This window comes from Megachile rotundata, chromosome 3 (assembly GCF_050947335.1).
Source record: "Megachile rotundata isolate GNS110a chromosome 3, iyMegRotu1, whole genome shotgun sequence".
Lineage (NCBI taxonomy): Eukaryota > Metazoa > Arthropoda > Insecta > Hymenoptera > Megachilidae > Megachile > Megachile rotundata.
Genome location: NC_134985.1, coordinates 22,387,097 through 22,404,473, shown reverse-complemented (window position 1 = coordinate 22,404,473; position 17,377 = coordinate 22,387,097). Strand labels below are relative to the sequence as shown.

Sequence of the window (17,377 nt, the reverse complement as noted above, 5' to 3'; positions counted from 1 at the left end):
TATCCTGACATAAATACTTCTGTCACTTTTTATTAGAAAGACTGACATCTGTGCAGGATAATTGTATATTTTTATCATAGTATAATAGTTGTTACTATTCTATGCTTTATCGCCTCGTGTTGTATAGCCACTATTATTGCAGTATGCGTTACATAACTACGCATTCTATCAACACCCGTTATATGTCTACTTGCATTGTCACCCGTTGTATAGCCAATCGTACCACCACGCATTATATTACCAACTGATATTGAGATTTCATCCCATTTTTTAAATTAATCTACTTTATACGTGCTATTTATTATTCCTGTTCAAACTTCTCTTTACTATTTCTTTTGCTTTCAACAATAAATAATAATCCACTTCATTACACGTATCTTAGTTATACGATTTTTAAATATGCGTCATTTATATGATGGCAGCACTAACTAGCAGTCGTGTGACTAATAATTGTAATGTCCTTTCAATAGACTTTCATATTCTTTGATTGAAAGTTATAGCAGATCATGGTATGCTCATTGACGGAACCTTAAGTGACAGATGAATGAATTTGCATACTTTGTTTAATCGTAAGTTGACAAAACGTTAACATCTAAATAATTATTTTTATGTGGAACTGAATTATAAAATTTGAAGTTCTCACATACTATAATAAATAATACGGCAAATATAATTACTTTGTATTGTGTTTATAAGAAATTTTAACGTAATCAGTGTCTGATATAAGAATATTTCCGTTTAGGAAAGAAACGTCATTTTATTTGTTAAAGTAAATGGTGAAGATGACACCTCCTAATGAAGCAAAGATAAGACAAAGTTTATCAAAGGCATGTATTATATCTTTCTAAATAATGTTAATTCTTTATAAATTAATATTATTTTTACTAATATATAAAGTATAAAATGTAATATATTTTATAGTATCAAAATCCAGATATCACTAAAAAACATGTCATGAGTGTTTTAAATCTTTACAAAGGTTTACAGTACAAAGTAGAGCCATTTGGTAAGTGTTATTAACATTTGTTTTATTTCAAAAACCGGTATTTAACAAAAATCAAACATCTAATTAATACCTATGATATCATTGAATTTTGTTTCATGCTAGTATTTAACGATGGATCACGTAAGGAGTTATTTAATTTACAAGGAACAATACCTGTTGCTTATGAAGGTAATATATTTTGTTATTTTAATGAAAACTAAATGATTAAAATATAAAAGTATAATTAAATTCATATAATATCTTTAGGTAATTCTTATAACATTCCCATATGTATTTGGTTGATGGATACACATCCAAATAATGCACCTATGTGTTATGTTAAACCTACTGCCGACATGTATATTAAAGTCAGCATATTTGTTGACCATAATGGAAAAATCTATTTACCTTATCTTCATGATTGGTTGCCAGTGAGTTACTTGTTATTAATACATACTTATAATTTATGTTTAGTATGTAACTATGCTTTTATATTAGCAATATATATGTTTTATTTAGCATTCATCAGATTTACTAAGTCTAATTCAAATAATGATAGTAACCTTTGGAGAACAACCACCTGTTTATGCTAAAGCTCGAAAAAATACCAGATCAAGTCCTTTTGCTATACAGGGTAAGATTAAATTACAAACAAGCATCATTATAACAAATTTTGGTACTAAAAGATTAAAAGTTATATAGGTTTTGAACCTACTACTGGAAGTGGAACACACATACCAGGTGCTAATATCCCTCCATATCCACAAAATCCACCATATCCAGATGGGAGTAATGTATACCCTCCATACATACCTCCAGGGTCTTCTGGATTTCCATATCCAGGTTCGTATGGTTCTTATGGAGGAACTGCTTCAAATTATCCTTCACAAGGATATACTGGTTCCTTTCCTTATCCTCCGTCGACACAGCCGGTAAGTTATAACTTTTAGTACATTAAATGTTATTGGATTATTAATTTAAGTATTGATTTCGTATCACAATTAATAAGTCTCCAACTGTACCTGGCTCCACTGGTGGATCGGGTACCATTACGGAAGAACATATCCGAGCATCTTTATTATCAGCCGTAGAGGACAAATTACGACGAAGACTTAAAGAACAATTTTCACAATTACTAGCTGAATTAGAAACATTACGACGGACGCAACAAGAGCTAACAAGCGGATCTTCCCACCTCACCGATTTATTCGATAGACTTAAAAAAGAGAAACTTGAACTCGAAAAGAATATAACTATACTCCAAGATAAAGAGAGTGAATTAGAAAAAGAAATTGCAAAGCTTTCGGACAATCAGTCAATAGATGTTGATGAAGCTGTTACAACTATTGCTCCACTTTACAAACAGTAAATGATCAGAAAATATTTTACTTTTTAAATTTGATATATAAAGTTCTTAACCATTGTTTTTTTTTTTCACAGAATGTTAAACGCTTTTGCAGAAGAAGCTGCTACAGAAGATGCGATCTATTATCTCGGCGAAGGTTTACGATGCGGTATTATAGATTTAGATGCATTTTTAAAACAAGTGCGTCAACTTTCACGCAGACAATTTATGCTCAGAGCACTGATGCAACGTTGTCGTCAGAAAGCGGGTTTGGCTGGTTAAATGCTCTATTTGAATTTTATAAAGTTGCATTATTCAATATTTTATTTTATTATACATAGTGTATTAAAAACAAAGTATATATATCCCATGGTAAATAGAGGGATAATAATATGTTATAAAAGCAATGGATCATTTTCGCAAATTCAGAGAATATTTCTTAGTGGGTCAAATACTATATATACAATATAATTTCTGTTTCATGTTGTACACATTTTATTCATAGGAAAAAATTTGAATGTGAAACTTTTATATACAAAATGAAACAATTAATTATATATATAAACACGCGCGCAATTAAGAATAAATATCTTTGTTTTACAAAACTATATTTCTAAGCATATTTAATAATCTGTAAAAAAAAAAAGGTAACTTTTAATTAATTCTTTTTATATTATAAAACATTTGTGTTACAATCCTAGATATTACAAAATTTGAATGCTTACTATGTAATAAGTGTATAAATTAATAATTATATTGCATGATTTAGTAAAAATACATTGATTTTATTCTTATGACTTATAATTATTTAAATGCTATTACATATGTAGTCTTAAAATCTTTTTTTTTCATTAACAAGATTAAACTGAAACAAAGAAAAAAAAGATTTACTTATATACTTCCAGAAAAATGTAACTTAATAGATTTAAATTTTTATTTGATGAAATACCTATACATAAATTCCAACCCAAAGGAGTAGAAACAGTACACCAAAACCAGAAAATATTGCTGCTACTAAGGAAATTAGTAATTCTTTAAACATATCCCTTGTGAATTTTGTACTAGTGACTTCATATACAAAGAACCATGCTGTGAAAAATATTCCAATTCCTAGTAATACCACTGCTAATAATGGAAAAATTGCAGGGTTTATAGGAGAGACATATCTTGTCATTGACTCAATCTCCACCTAAATAAGAGAAAAAAAGAATCGATTTAAAAAGAAGGGAAATTACAATAAATATATTAGGCAAAATTTGTTTTTTACGATATAACGAAATATATAAACTTACATAAAACATTTCATAAAAGTTCTAATACTATTCAAGCGTTATATACATATATGTACAAGTAATATGCAATATATGCATATGTTATTTTGACAGATTTATCCAGCATGCAAATTTTGGTTAAGGTACACCGGAACAGAATTGAACTAAATTATGCTTTTAGTACAACATAAAATACCTCATCAAATGTAGTAAAACAATTACTGATAACATTACTACAGTTAATATCTTATTAAATTGAAAATCGCACTCACCATTTTATTAAATAAAATATTTTGACGTGGCTTGCTCGATAAATACCTACAAGTTCACGCTGTTACACGCGATTAGAATGTGCTTACTATAGTTGTGCGCTACAAACTTCAGTACAATTGTGACGATGGTAAAAGCGTGTTTAGGTCAGGTTTACATTGATTCAGTAGTTAAGCGAGTAACTTGATCACATACTCAGTTTATATTATGACACAATCTAAACCTAACAAGCGTTCGCGAAAGAGCAGAAGAAAAGTATACATGCATATAATGTTGCTAATTTGCTAGAAGAACACTAATGTATATTTTCCTTGTGCGCGTTCTCCAACGTTTGCCCACTCAGTACGTATATATGCACCCTTAAGGTATAATTCACTGACGAACAAATAATAGTTGCCAATAATTAAAATGTAAATCACTCAAATTTTTTAAATAAAACATTCATTAGCCACTTATAATAAATCAAATGAACAAATATATTATTTTCTGTTATTAATTTAAAATTTAGAAATGTTATACAAAATAGTAATTATTTAAATATTTTGCGTGAACAAGTTTCAAATAGTTTTTTTTATAAATATACAATTATGAAATATAGAATACCAATTTTTCATAATAACATTTTCATATTATATATACTTATATACATATATGTGTATATACATATATGAGACAGTAAGATATATATATGTATATATATTTAATATAACCTTAAGAATGTAATTTTAATAAAATATTTCGTTAAAAGTATCTTATCAATCAAAGGTAAGTCCATTATCTATAAAAATGATTTTTTTTTCAATACGTTTCTCGAGAATATTTAGTCAAAATTGTACATCCTATAATACAACATTCATTTTAAAAATATTGAAAGTATAATATTTATAATATATAACACAGAATATATATAGATTAAAAAAATAAAAACTTAGGTATGATTTTTTCAAAATCGATAGTCGTTTGTCACTATGGTATGATTCATAACGCATAACATAGTATAATCCTACCACACTTTTTATTCTTAAACATAACTAACTTTTGTATGTACTATAGTTCATTCTTGTTGTATTGTATGTATGTATTTACATACGTAAATAAATACAATAATATATAATTTTTTCGATTTCTAATAAGTTAAAATTTGTTATCAATTATATAAATAGAATTTCATTTTGCTATAATTATATAATTTTTATTGCATATTTTTTTTAAATTCGTTAAAATTTATTGTTATTAGGTGTCATTTGTTTACAGGTAAATATGGCCAATAATTTGCTGTCAGATCATTACTCTTTGAAATGGAATAAATTTTGTAACACTTTAATATCTGGCTTCCTAAATCATCTCACTGAGAATGATTTAGTTGATGTCACACTTGCTGTTGAGGGTCAACTGTTACAAGCTCATAAATTGGTTCTTTCAGTTTGTAGTCCGTATTTTAAAAACATTTTTAAGGTATAAAAATTATTACACAAACTATATGTATTTATAAGTTGTCAATGCTTAGAGAAGAATGTCTTAGAATTATTTTATAGGAAAATCCTTGTCAGCATCCAGTAATCATTTTGAAAGACATGAAATATACTGAAATTGAAGCACTACTGAAGTTTATGTACCAAGGTGAAATAAATGTTAAACAAGAAGATTTATCTACCTTGTTAAAAGTGGCGCAAACATTACAAATAAGAGGTCTCACACCGGAAGGTACAAGTAATACAAAATCGTTTTCTGATTATGATGGCCAATTGAACATTGATTCCAATATCCAAAATATTGTTCAATCACAATTGGATATAGTAAATACAAGTTCCAAAAATGTGGAAGATGTACATAAGAGGAAAAGATCTCATGATGTAACAAAAATAGGGGCCAAGAAAAAAAAACAGGATATATTGTTAATATCAGAAGATACAGATGATTTATCTGATGAAAACGTGAATAATGATAATGAAGAATGCTTAATGAAAAATGAAGTAACTGAGTTTCCAAATGAAGATGATGATAGTAATGTTCCTACTGTACAAAATGATGCTAATAATGAGAAAGATGATTCAACAAAGCCAATCAATGCTCAAAGTTCAAGGGGAAATACAACACAGCAAGGTAAAACATTTGCATTATAAAATCTTATATTGTATATAATATATAAAACTATTTAAATTAAGAATTGAAATTGCATTGTATATTTTTGTGCTACAATAATATTGTAACATTACAGATGTTGAACCAGTAATTTATAGACTTTCTGCAAGAGGTCGACCACAATTAGTGCATGAAGGCTATGTTTATAATTTAACATCCCGCTCTGAAGGGTTAAATAGATCTCATTACAGATGTGCAGAGCAACATAGAGGATGTAAAGGTAAATGTGCAGTTATTGCTGAAAGATTTATGCCTACAGGTGTACATGATCATAATCATCCACCTGGTTATCATTCAGAACACGAGTACAGAAAGAAAAAGATTTAGACACCAGACACTTTTCTGATTGTAAATTATGGACAATATTCGATTATATTATAATTTCATCGCAAAAGTTTTAGTAATGCTCTAATAGATGTTAATGAACAGTGCATAGTATTCTTGAAGTAAAACAAACTTTAAGTTACTATGTAGCTCTTTGATAAATATAAAAATTGACTATAGTATAATAACCAATAGATAAAAGCAGATGATTTACACTATAAGAGATCTATAGCTGTAATGATAAATAATATTCATATTATATGGCAGCTACAATATATGACCATTATATTATAATTAACTGTGATGAGCTTTGAAATTGGTGAAACAAATATTTCAGAAGTGATGAGCACATTCCATTTAGTATTATCTTTAAAGTCAAAGCCAAATAAAAGTATTTAATTTCTGTTATTTCTTTACTTGTAAGATAATGTAAGTATAATGAACATAATTTCTTCTTATAAATGCACATAGGTGTACAGATGTAAACGTATGTACATATGTACATATAAATATCTACATATATTTAAGTTTTGTAAAAATAATTTTAATGTAAATTATAAAAATATATATTTTATTCATAACTTATAAAATTAAAAACTAAATAAAAAGAAAGCAGTTTAAATAATGTTAAAAATTATAAAATTTATTTTCGTATTTATCTTTTCGTCAACATTCTCCTTTGAATAGTGACAGACGGTTTTTGAAATTAATGTAACAGATTATAAATATCATCCAACTTCTAAGAGGTTGCTTGTATAATTTATATAAAAATTCATATGAAAGACATAAAAAATTGCATTTTTATAAATATAAGAGAGTCTATGAAACAATGCAAGTTAAAACAAGTATCAAATAATAGGCAGTTTTGTTTCATAATCTTTCTTGAATTTATCCCACACCCATGAAATTTTCAAATAATTATTCAGCATATACTTTTATTCCTAAGTAAAATATTAATGCCGTCTAGCCATTTTCTTCTCCAACTTTCGTTGTTTCTTTTCACTAATCTCAGGTTGATCTAAAGCAGGTGCAAAAAACCATGGACCTAATATCTGTTTCCATAGCATCCATCCTCCCCTCAATGGTACCTACCATAAAAACGAAATATAAATATTGTATAATATAAAATAGAATATGATACTGTTTTATATTTAATTGCTTTGTTTCATTAAATACACTTACAAGGAGCCATAACAACCAAACATAATTTGATAGAAGAGAAAGTACTTGTACTCCTGAAGTTAATATAATTAAATCTTTTACGTGTCTGAAATAAACAAATTGTTATTATATCTAAAAAATCTGTTATAATAAAATATTATATTATTTAAAAAAAATGACTAAAAATAATTAATGATATTTACTCTGCTATACCTCCTTCCATGTTAAGATCAATTCCAGAATCTGATAGTTGACCCGATTCTGAATATGTTGCTTGTGCTATATATTTCATAAATTGATAACTTCCTATATATACAATTCCAGAGAATATAGTTAATATCTGTAATGGTAATATACAATACAACAAATGCAGTTATTAATAATTCAAACAATATTTTGAATTTTAGTTTTAATGGGATATAACTTTTGCATAAGAGAATATTAATGTTACAACTAAAAAAACTTACTATTGATAATGTTGTAAAATTAAAAAATAACATTGTAACAGTAAAATATATTCCTATTGCTCCAATAATCATGTTCTGATAAAAACTTAACGTTGTTTTATTCTCTTCTACTATCTGTTTTCCTCCTTTTGTTGCAGTTTTAGTCTTCTTAATCTAATAAGTTATTATAAAATGAATACTTTAATAAGAGAGTACTTAAAAATAATTACAAACGCATGCATGATTGGTGAATAATTAAGAAAAGGTAAAAAATATTATATGTTGTGAAAAAAGTAACTTACCGACATTTTGTTGGCAGATTGTTATATGAAAACTACTTAATATGTTAAAATAATCAATATTCACGCAACATTCAATACATGACAGACTTAACCTTATAGGTATTCAAAAATAGTTGCAGGTCTCTCGAAGCCACGTGAAAGATGTATTAAAGTTCTTAGGTTATATTTCATAATTATTCATACGAGTACAAATATGTACATACATGGATATAAACGATATTTTTATTATTTGTTATATTTCATTGTTTCTTTAAATTACAAGTTTCATTAAGTAAATAAAATAATGTTAAGTTATAATAAAATATTTATAAGTAGCATTAAAAGTCTGGTAGTTCTACCGATAAGGCTCTCAATATATTTCATATCGATACTTACGAATATATGTAACTATCGATATGTTTTAACCTTTTTATACTTCGTTATCAAGTATAAGTCACAGTATATTTTAAAAATATTTTTATTGTTTACAAAGATTGCAATTGTTTTTATTCATATGTGTGTATACATGTACGGGAGAAATAAGAACATTGTCTTAAAAAATATGCTTATCAAGTACTTTCTATATAAGTAAAAAAATATACATTTACAGTACATGAAGTGCCTTTAAATGAATACTTCAGATAAAATATAATCATTTCATATATTAAAATATATGTTCATATAAATCACGTTCACATAATATTGCTATTTATACAATTTTAATTCTTGATCAATTTCTTTGAAAATTGATTTTAAGTTTTAGTCAAAATAAACTAATCTAACTATATTTAAAAGTTATTTCACATTTTCTGTTGTTAATCTACAAATCAATACATTTTCTAATCATTTTTAACTGTATCTTAAAGAAATATATATCAAAATGAATAAAACAATTTATAACATATAAGTTAAATTTATTGTACTACTACTTCCAATAGTTACCATTTAATTTGATATTAAAATAGGTTATGCTATAATACGTACGCAAAACTCGATACAATAATCATTGTATTAATTTCTGCGATCTTAATCTTAAAAATATAGTCTTCTACGTCACGGTGAGAATGAAAAAATCAAGTGACGCCTTGACAGTAAAATGAACCTAAACGAATCCAATCGAAACGATCAACTAAAACATTCGATCTTGGATACATAATTCCGAGTAAGGGAATTATTCTTCCTAAGCCGAACGTTTATTAAGAAGAGAAGTTATTAAATCTATTTAATAAAATTAAATTTATAGAAATAAGTAATCCCACGAAATAGTAAAGAAATGTTGTTGACGATAGGAAAGAAGAATTCTATTTTCTGCTAAACAAAACCACCGGTTTAAAATGCATACCTTATAATCGATAATGACATTCGTCAAATCTAACACTACTACAAGTCTTCTTTTGTCATTGTTCGAAACAATTCAACATTGTGTGATCTTTCATGGTAAGTTCTTTCAATTGTTTCAAAAATGAAACATTTAAACTTCTGGCATGTTTTCTTTTATATCTTTTTCATTAATATTTGTATAATTTTACTTCAATATTCATTTGAATAAATTACATATATTATATTTATAAAAGTTTTAGTTCAGTTTCATTTATTATTTATTATTTATCACTGTAAAATGACAATCGATATTTAAGTTCAATTTTTGTTATTATTTCCAACTTTTTTTATCAATGCATATTGTTGAATGTCTATAAGTTATTATTGCATTATTATTTTTTATTATTATTGTTATGCTTGTTATTATTATTTATTCTATTTTTATGTTTCCTAACTTATGCATTATTTATTGAGCTTTGAATTATTTAGTCTGCTCATATGCTATCATTATCTATGTGCATTTGTAACTGTCAAAATTACAATATGCAGTATTAGTCAAAGTTATATCTGAAGTTACATGATATAAGTACTGTAAGTGTTAAATAAGAACTATGTATTATTAAGTTTATATTGCAAATTGCTAGACTTTATAAATTCAATACGACATTTAGTTTTAATAAACATAAAATAAAGTAAAGAAATATATATTAATATGTTTTAGGTTTCTTATGCCGTGATCTTATAATGTGATAACATTGAAAATTTATTTTCATTCTTCAAGATCATGAGTACAATCATGTAGAGTTTAGTATAAAGAAGATGATGCCTCATTTTGTAGCTCTGACACCCATAAGAAGACGATGTCTGATCATTCTTTCAATAGTATTAGTACCATGCGCTATTTTAAATCTTTTGTCACCATCAGAGTTACGTGAAGAAACAGTTTTACAAAACAATATTGCAGAATTACAGGCAAAATTGGAACATCTACATGCTAAATATGTAACAAGCCAGGAAGAAATAAACCTATTGTCTCATCAGTTGTTACAGTTAATAGAAAATAATCACATTTTACCAGATCTTCAGTTCCTTCTAAATAATGTTACATCAAATGTAACCAGCATAAAGTTGCCATCTATTTACAACTTTCTTCCTCATTTTTTGAATGATCCTAGTAGCCTGCGACCAGCATTTGTTCAAAGTAAAGGACGTACTGGAGTCAGTATGGTACTAGGTGTACCAACAGTTAAAAGAGAAGTACAGAGCTATTTAATGGCCACACTTAAAAATTTATTGGATCGCATGAATCCTGTGGAAACAGCAGATACTTTAATCATTGTTTTAATTGCAGAAGTAAGTTGCTGCAGAAATATGATAGAATAACTAAATATTTTATTGTAATTATTATTATTGTTATTTTTACAGACAGACCTGGAATATGTGACATATGTTGCAAAACAGATTGAAGTACAGTAAGTTCTGTAACTGAGCTTGTTAATAATTGTTTGGTATATTCTATATTTTCACATTTATTCCAGATTTCCAACTGAAGTTGAGGCTGGTGTAATCGATGTCATATCTCCATCTGCATCTTACTATCCAGATTTGTCTAAATTACGGGATACTTTAGGTGATGATCATCAAAGAGTAGTTTGGAGATCGAAACAAAACTTAGATTTTGCATTTCTTATGTCATATGCTCAGACAAAAGGGACATTTTATGTACAATTAGAGGATGATATTTTAGCTAAAAAAAATTTTATAACAACAATGAAATCGTTTGCATTGCAAAAGATCGTGACAAAAGAAAATTGGTTTGTTTTGGATTTCTGTCAATTAGGATTTATTGGTATGTCATTATTGAATTTGTTAATAAGAATGTCTAAAATTTTTGTTATGTTATATTTAATTTATTTTATATTCACTTTTTAATACAGGAAAATTATTTAAATGTGCAGAACTGCCATGGCTGATCCAATTTTTTTTAATGTTTCACAATGATAAACCAGTTGACTGGTTACTAGATCATTTAGTGTCGACGAAAGTTTGTAGTCTCGACAAAGATAGCGTATGTATACTTTAAAAAAGAAGGGGCGAAAAATATATATCATTAAGAATATTTTGTATGTTTCAGAAACATTGTAAAATGGCTAAAGCAGAGTTATGGGTTCATTATAAGCCTTCTCTTTTCCAACATATAGGAACACATTCTTCATTGAAGGGAAAAGTACAGAAATTAAAGGTATATTTCAAGTATTGAGTAAAAGATCAATTATCCATTTTATTTCTGTTTATATATTATAACTAGTGTACATATTAAATTTAGGACAAACAGTTTGGAAAAATAACATTATATTATGCTCATGAAAATCCAGAAGCAACTGTAGAAACACAAATTAAACCTTATAAACAATATACATTACAAAAAGCATATAAAGGCGAATCATTTTTCTGGGGTTTATTGCCACAACCAGGAGATCATTTGAAATTTAAATTTTCGCATCCAATTTTTATAAAAAGGTATTTGATATGTAATAAACAATAGTAACAACATATAATCGTAATGTTATATATAATCTTTCGATATAGGTACTTATTTAGAAGTGGAAATCCCGAACATCCATCGGATAGATTTTATAACACAACAGTAGAAGTTTTTACAGATTTATCTGCATCGTTAAATCGAAATGGCAATGACATTACCGAAGATGGTTATGTCGTTATAGGTATTGTATAATATTATATCAATATTTTTATAATTATAAAAATGTATTTAAAATTGTATACCATAACTAGGAAAATTTGATGCACTTGGGATTGCTCAAGGAACAGTAGATCGAAAATTAGGGAGAATATTAATACTCCGTTTGACTGTACACAGTGAAAGTGAAAATTGGGCAATCTTGTCTGAGGTAATGTTAATCGATAAAACAAAGTTTTCTAAGCAACTATTATAGATACAAACAGGATACAGACTGATTTTAATATGTGTACTTTACTTTATCTATTTAACAGATTCATATAGTTGAAGATCACCCTAGTTGACCCTCGGAAAAGATATTTCGAAAGTTTTTTCGACACCATTTACAGGGATAATACATTAAACAATAAATTATTAAATTATTTTTCAATTTTATTTGTTATATAGTTACGGTTTGATACATCATAAATTAAATATTATTTGTTTAATACCGTCCAGCGTGAGAAACTTAATGTTTTTCGAACTTCAATTTCTCGAAAAAAAATCAATATTATCATATATATTAAGACATGATAATAGATTCGTATTTTTATTACAGAAACTTTATTCTTCTTTCAAGAGAATCTCAGAACAATTTTTGAAATTTTAGATCTGTTTTATCGGTCATCTAATCAAAACAGTACCTGCATAGTGAATACGTTATTTCATTTAATAAGAATCAAAATACGGTTTATAATTTTATGAATCTGTTGTAAACTAGCAAAAAGTTTTTCTGTGGCTTCTTATTCTCTCAAGCACAAGATTATTGATAAGAATGCCGTATACTTAACATTGCGATAAAAATAAGTGCCAGAATATTTTAAAAGATACAAGGCCAATAAATAAAACAAATGGGTGATTTATCTTTTCATAAGAAAAAAAACAAAAAAAAAGAAACAAAAAAAATCGTTGAAAAATATATATGTTTGTAATATGTGTAATTATGTGCAATTTATAAATTTTCTGTAATATATAATTAAAAGTATACTATTGACGATTTAGATTTGGATATTTGTTACGCTGTAAAAAGCAAATGGTGATATGAAATTTATATTGTTCTCATATATGTATTATTTATTTCATATAGCTCCTTATATATACATATATACATATATGTATAAATATATTCACATACATGTATTTTCATATCAAATAAAATATATTTTTCTGAACATCAAGATATAACTTATTGCTCTAAATTACATAGTACTATACACTGCTTGCATACTTCAAACAATTCCTTAGAAAAAATATTCTAATCATGGATTCTTAAAAATATACTTAAATTTATTTCATTTTTGATGCAATGAAACAATCGAAATGAAAATCTATATGATTTAGTCAGTAGTAACGAAACATTTCAGTTATTAGTTTTTGATTAAAATTTGGTTACACTTGTTTCGAGTGTAACAGTATTCGGTTACGTTCTTAACGAAACCAATGCATTAAATGGTTTAGGACCACCTGTTACACCATCGATGAAGTCTGTTGAGGATGGTTTCTCTTCTCCTGGCACTACAGAAAACGTGAACGCTTGCAACAGTGCAGTGGTTATAATAAATATGTTGCTCCTAGCCAAGTTCTCTCCCATACAACGATGTCTTCCGATGCTGAACGGAAAATACATCGGTGGTGTGACAATATTACCGCTTTCATCGATAAATCTTTCTGGTCGAAAGTTCTCTGGGTCACCCCATGATTCTCCCATCAATATTCTATCGAAGTTCACGATAAGCATCGTGTCCTATAATATCAACACAGTTACTCAAATTTTTTTTTAACTCAAATAAGTACTTGCCTTCGTATCGAATACTCACTTTTGGTATTCTATAGCCCAATATTGAGGTGTCTCTTAATGCTCTATGAGGCACATTTAACGTTCGTCCCATGAACATTCTTAACGATTCTAACACGATTGCGTTCATATATGGCATTCTGAAATGAAATGATTTCGTGCATTAAAAGACATCGGTCCGTTTTAATAGTTAGATGTCTTATAAGTATTGTGTTACTTTGATCTATCCTCCGGAGTCGGTAGTCTGTTCCGTCCGATTACTTTATCGATTTCTTCGTGAGCCTTCTTCTGGACATGCGGATTCAAGATCAAGAATAAAAAGCAGAAACCAAGACATTTGGAAGTTGTTTCAGACCCTGCTATGAACAGATCCACGCAAATAGCAAGTAATTGAGCCTCTGAAATATAAAATGCGCCAGAATTATAATTCATATAAGTAAATTACTTCTGAGGCTTGTTAGTTTTCAGTACCTGAAAATGTATTGCTATAATTCTTGGAATGTAGAACATCTAGGTATACATCCATCAGGTCTCTTGGAGAGCCTGATACGAAAGTATTTTTGTGCCCATTCAGTTCATTCTGCAATTATATTATTTAATTTCAATAATGTTTCATATTTGTTATAATTTTACGTATTTATACTAAGATGTTGTATATCAAACGACTGGTTTTGAAACATATAAGAAGTCGATCTGCACATCAATTTGAAACGTAAAGTGTGAGGAGAACGATCACATTGGCATTTCGTTAATATTTTAATATAAAATAATTAGTTACCAGATTTTAAAATGGACCATTTATTACGTAATAACCCAATAAGAATAATTTGAATAATTTGTTCACCCTTAAAAATTTCCAGACTTTCTGATGAATTGTCAGAAACGATTTGTAGCCGGACATTTCTGGAGCGATGAACCTTAATAGCGGAAAGTGACCGAATGGTGCCCCAATCATATCGATCTCGTTCATAAGTTTTCCCAGGAGTCGTTGTAAATAAGTCAAATCTTTATCGTCAAGATTGAACCTAAGTCAAATTTTTAATACATAAACAATTTGCCTATTGTAATATAAATAATTATATTTATAGTATAAACTGGTTATTTCGCTTTTCTTCTATCAGCTAAACTTTCTTCTCGAAATGAATTGGTTTCATTTTAAAGCAAAATATATTAAATTAGTATAAAAATTTCAAAGATGCTTATCACCTCGACAGATTCAAAATGCAATGAACTTCGTTAAGAATAGAGAATGGACAACCTTTTACCAGCCATCATTCTCCATAGGGTGTTGAGAACCGTAACACCAAATGCATCGTGCATCGGGACAACTATTCCAGGACAAAATTCGTTCATCTGTTTTATTTCCACGTAATCGTCCATGTTTACGTACAGATCCGAAGCTTTTAATTGTTTTTTACTCGTTGTGTATTTATCGTTGGACGTAGATATATCCTCGCAGTCCTTCTTTATCAGTTTGTATATCTGACCATCAGTACTCTCGTTATTGTTACAGAGTATTCTAGACTTGTTGATTCGATCATTGTTATCGTTTTTGATTAATTTTTTGAAGTGTTCGACTAGCCACGTGGCTTCTTCTTCTATTATCATGGCCATACTTTTACGACCAAACCCGAAATCACGAAGATGTTTCATAACGAATTTCCTTTGCTCGATCCACAAATTTCCATCTACTACTATTAGTCCTTAAATTAAAAAGAAGAATATGATTATTTCGGAGGCCATACGATGCTCGGAAATACGAAAGTAGTACCTCTTCTCATGCCAAAAGTTCTTGTTTCGTATACTGGACCGCTTGGTCTTCCATCAAAATCTTCGTCGGTTAGCATTGCTCGGACACTTTCATAATCGTTTAATACTACAATACGATCGGTACCAAGTTTCAAACCAACCACTGGTCCATACATTTTGCATAAAGCCGTACATGTTTTAATCAAATAGCCCGTTTCTTTGCGAAGACGAGCAACTTCTACAGCGCAGCCCAAAATTGGCCACCACTTTGGCCCTGAAACATTTAGGCGCGATATTTTCTAATCGATTATTTCTTTATTAAAATTCTATTGAAATCATTTAACGCAAATTGTTCACGAGGATAATGTCGTAATATTTGTCTGTTTGATTTTTTAATAAGAGAATGAATAAGTGTAATAAATTAAGAAACTGTACCTGGAGGATATCCCTTTGGTTTTCTTGACGATCGATACAGCAATAGCAATAACAATACTAATACCAGTATTATAGTGGAGAACATACTGCAAGAATAATGAATATTAACATAAATATATGAAAACAAAAAGGAAAAATTATTCTGTGCTATAATAATCTAAGGATGTAATGCGTGTTAACGATAATAATTAGGCACCGTGTTAACTTGTGTCAAAAGAATTGCGCATGTTACTATCAACGCTAGAACTAATGTGTGTCGTTTAGACAACGATCTTTTCATAACTTTCGCTGGAACGATTTATAAAGTTTACATAACGAGATTTGGAATGTTTTCGACGAACGAAAGTTAGCTCTCAGAACACGTTTTTTAAAAGTCATTATAGTACACATTCAGCTCCATGTCCTGTTTTGAATATTTCGGGACGAGACGCGTGCTTGAGCCGGCTACTTGAAAAAAGAAAGTGAAACATGCACGATCATGAGAGAAAGTTGCATACGGAAGGATCATGACATGCACTCACTTCCATTATTTCGTAACTTCTTGCGTAACTGATGCACGTTTTAATTCATCCATTCTTATTTTTTATTTTCTTTCTACGTGCACTATGCTTTCGAACTTCCAAACGTAAATCAATAATAGTTTCCCACTACCGCAAACCAGTTATACTTTCCTTTTTTACAAAATCATTTCTTTAATTAGAAATATATTAAACACCTTTTTTCATACACCATTTCTTCTTCGTATTTGAATTCTTAAATAATTGATTTTTTATCGAGGCAAAGTTCTATGTTTACAATATTTTATTTCATAAATAAACTAATAGAATGCGCTGTTTTTATTTAATAGCATATCTTAATACTAGTACATAGAGCATTGATGTTTTTACCGATAAAAAGAAATTGAAAATAAGAATGAATCGTTAACTTTACGCGAGTCTTCAAATCACTTCCGGTATCGTTACTTGAGCCATTGAACTGATCTTACCTTGTACCTGGAGAAATGCGCTCTTCTGTTGGATAAGTAAAACTGGTCGTGGACCAGCCCGCGAACCGCTTTTAAATACCCCCCTTCGTCTCCGTCGATCTTTTATTTTGTAAGCAAAAGTTGTTGAA

At 28.4% G+C, this 17,377-nt stretch overlaps 6 protein-coding genes across 13 annotated transcripts; 3 read left to right on the top strand and 3 right to left on the bottom strand.

Moving 5' to 3' along the window:
* The first annotated feature begins 416 nt into the window (after positions 1–416).
* On the top strand, positions 417–3,127 carry TSG101 (tumor susceptibility gene 101). Its single transcript, XM_003708484.3, has 9 exons — positions 417–569; positions 743–827; positions 922–1,006; positions 1,109–1,174; positions 1,253–1,416; positions 1,505–1,619; positions 1,688–1,917; positions 1,995–2,350; positions 2,426–3,127. The coding sequence occupies exons 2-9, from the start codon at positions 774–776 to the stop codon at positions 2,610–2,612; spliced, it is 1,257 nt and encodes a 418-aa protein (XP_003708532.1). The 5' UTR covers positions 417–569; positions 743–773; the 3' UTR covers positions 2,613–3,127.
* Positions 3,095–4,012, bottom strand: kud (oligosaccharyltransferase subunit 5 kud). Its single transcript, XM_076529613.1, has 3 exons — positions 3,874–4,012; positions 3,280–3,519; positions 3,095–3,195 (listed from the first exon to the last, which is right to left on the bottom strand). Exons 1-2 carry the CDS (start codon positions 3,874–3,876, stop codon positions 3,280–3,282), a joined length of 243 nt encoding a protein of 80 aa, XP_076385728.1. The 5' UTR covers positions 3,877–4,012; the 3' UTR covers positions 3,095–3,195.
* Positions 4,013–4,081: 69 nt separating this feature from the next.
* On the top strand, positions 4,082–6,569 carry LOC100876034 (uncharacterized). 6 transcript variants are annotated; one of them, XM_076529606.1, is made up of 5 exons: positions 4,088–4,213; positions 4,620–4,636; positions 5,109–5,326; positions 5,407–5,974; positions 6,090–6,569. In XM_076529606.1, the coding sequence occupies exons 1-5, from the start codon at positions 4,170–4,172 to the stop codon at positions 6,338–6,340; spliced, it is 1,098 nt and encodes a 365-aa protein (XP_076385721.1). In that variant the 5' UTR covers positions 4,088–4,169; the 3' UTR covers positions 6,341–6,569. The 6 variants fall into 6 exon arrangements, with proteins under 6 accessions (XP_012153089.1, XP_076385721.1, XP_003708492.3 ...); XM_012297699.2 differs by lacking the exon at positions 4,620–4,636 and having other exon boundaries at positions 4,082–4,213; positions 5,126–5,326; XM_003708444.3 differs by lacking the exon at positions 4,088–4,213 and having other exon boundaries at positions 5,126–5,326.
* Positions 6,570–6,959: 390 nt separating this feature from the next.
* LOC100880250 (transmembrane protein 208) lies at positions 6,960–9,343 on the bottom strand. 2 transcript variants are annotated; one of them, XM_012297694.2, is made up of 5 exons: positions 9,210–9,343; positions 7,966–8,118; positions 7,702–7,838; positions 7,520–7,604; positions 6,960–7,425 (listed from the first exon to the last, which is right to left on the bottom strand). In XM_012297694.2, the coding sequence occupies exons 2-5, from the start codon at positions 8,035–8,037 to the stop codon at positions 7,291–7,293; spliced, it is 429 nt and encodes a 142-aa protein (XP_012153084.1). In that variant the 5' UTR covers positions 8,038–8,118; positions 9,210–9,343; the 3' UTR covers positions 6,960–7,290. The 2 variants fall into 2 exon arrangements, with proteins under 2 accessions (XP_012153084.1, XP_003708530.1); XM_003708482.3 differs by lacking the exon at positions 9,210–9,343 and adding an exon at positions 8,247–8,725.
* A 179-nt stretch (positions 9,344–9,522) lies between these two features.
* Mgat4a (alpha-1,3-mannosyl-glycoprotein 4-beta-N-acetylglucosaminyltransferase a) lies at positions 9,523–13,347 on the top strand. Of its 2 annotated transcripts, none has more exons than XM_003708481.3 (10): positions 9,523–9,662; positions 10,267–10,898; positions 10,971–11,017; positions 11,084–11,394; positions 11,483–11,613; positions 11,680–11,787; positions 11,872–12,065; positions 12,135–12,271; positions 12,342–12,457; positions 12,561–13,347. In XM_003708481.3, the coding sequence occupies exons 2-10, from the start codon at positions 10,365–10,367 to the stop codon at positions 12,588–12,590; spliced, it is 1,608 nt and encodes a 535-aa protein (XP_003708529.1). In that variant the 5' UTR covers positions 9,523–9,662; positions 10,267–10,364; the 3' UTR covers positions 12,591–13,347. The 2 variants fall into 2 exon arrangements, with proteins under 2 accessions (XP_003708529.1, XP_012153085.1); XM_012297695.2 differs by lacking the exon at positions 9,523–9,662 and adding an exon at positions 10,029–10,136.
* Positions 13,104–17,377, bottom strand: Cyp303a1 (Probable cytochrome P450 303a1). Its single transcript, XM_012297682.2, has 9 exons — positions 17,250–17,377; positions 16,265–16,350; positions 15,852–16,103; positions 15,339–15,783; positions 14,925–15,105; positions 14,552–14,660; positions 14,298–14,478; positions 14,103–14,220; positions 13,104–14,029 (listed from the first exon to the last, which is right to left on the bottom strand). The coding sequence occupies exons 2-9, from the start codon at positions 16,347–16,349 to the stop codon at positions 13,706–13,708; spliced, it is 1,695 nt and encodes a 564-aa protein (XP_012153072.2). The 5' UTR covers position 16,350; positions 17,250–17,377; the 3' UTR covers positions 13,104–13,705.

What these genes read in the sequence shown, in the direction of transcription:
- LOC100880250 (XM_003708482.3), bottom strand. An exon ending in ATTTTACAACATTATCAATA is followed by an intron (nt 7,839 to 7,965) that starts GTAAGTTTTTTT and finishes TTACCATTACAG; the next exon opens with ATATTAACTATATTCTCTGG. An exon ending in ATGGAAGGAGGTATAGCAGA is followed by an intron (nt 7,605 to 7,701) that starts GTAAATATCATT and finishes TGTTTATTTCAG; the next exon opens with ACACGTAAAAGATTTAATTA.
- Cyp303a1 (XM_012297682.2), bottom strand. Translation starts at nt 16,349, where the DNA reads ATGTTCTCCACTATAATACTGGTATTAGTATTGTTATTGCTATTGCTG. An exon ending in TTATAGCAATACATTTTCAG is followed by an intron (nt 14,479 to 14,551) that starts GTACTGAAAACT and finishes TTTATATTTCAG; the next exon opens with AGGCTCAATTACTTGCTATT. An exon ending in TGGGCTATAGAATACCAAAA is followed by an intron (nt 14,030 to 14,102) that starts GTGAGTATTCGA and finishes TTGATATTATAG; the next exon opens with GACACGATGCTTATCGTGAA.
- TSG101 (XM_003708484.3), top strand. Translation starts at nt 774, where the DNA reads ATGGTGAAGATGACACCTCCTAATGAAGCAAAGATAAGACAAAGTTTA. An exon ending in AATACCTGTTGCTTATGAAG is followed by an intron (nt 1,175 to 1,252) that starts GTAATATATTTT and finishes TAATATCTTTAG; the next exon opens with GTAATTCTTATAACATTCCC. An exon ending in AAGTCCTTTTGCTATACAGG is followed by an intron (nt 1,620 to 1,687) that starts GTAAGATTAAAT and finishes AAAGTTATATAG; the next exon opens with GTTTTGAACCTACTACTGGA.
- LOC100876034 (XM_076529606.1), top strand. Translation starts at nt 4,170, where the DNA reads ATGTATATTTTCCTTGTGCGCGTTCTCCAACGTTTGCCCACTCA. An exon ending in ATTTTAAAAACATTTTTAAG is followed by an intron (nt 5,327 to 5,406) that starts GTATAAAAATTA and finishes ATTATTTTATAG; the next exon opens with GAAAATCCTTGTCAGCATCC. An exon ending in GGGAAATACAACACAGCAAG is followed by an intron (nt 5,975 to 6,089) that starts GTAAAACATTTG and finishes GTAACATTACAG; the next exon opens with ATGTTGAACCAGTAATTTAT.
- Mgat4a (XM_003708481.3), top strand. Translation starts at nt 10,365, where the DNA reads ATGATGCCTCATTTTGTAGCTCTGACACCCATAAGAAGACGATGTCTG. An exon ending in TCATTGTTTTAATTGCAGAA is followed by an intron (nt 10,899 to 10,970) that starts GTAAGTTGCTGC and finishes TTATTTTTACAG; the next exon opens with ACAGACCTGGAATATGTGAC. An exon ending in CATCCAATTTTTATAAAAAG is followed by an intron (nt 12,066 to 12,134) that starts GTATTTGATATG and finishes CTTTCGATATAG; the next exon opens with GTACTTATTTAGAAGTGGAA.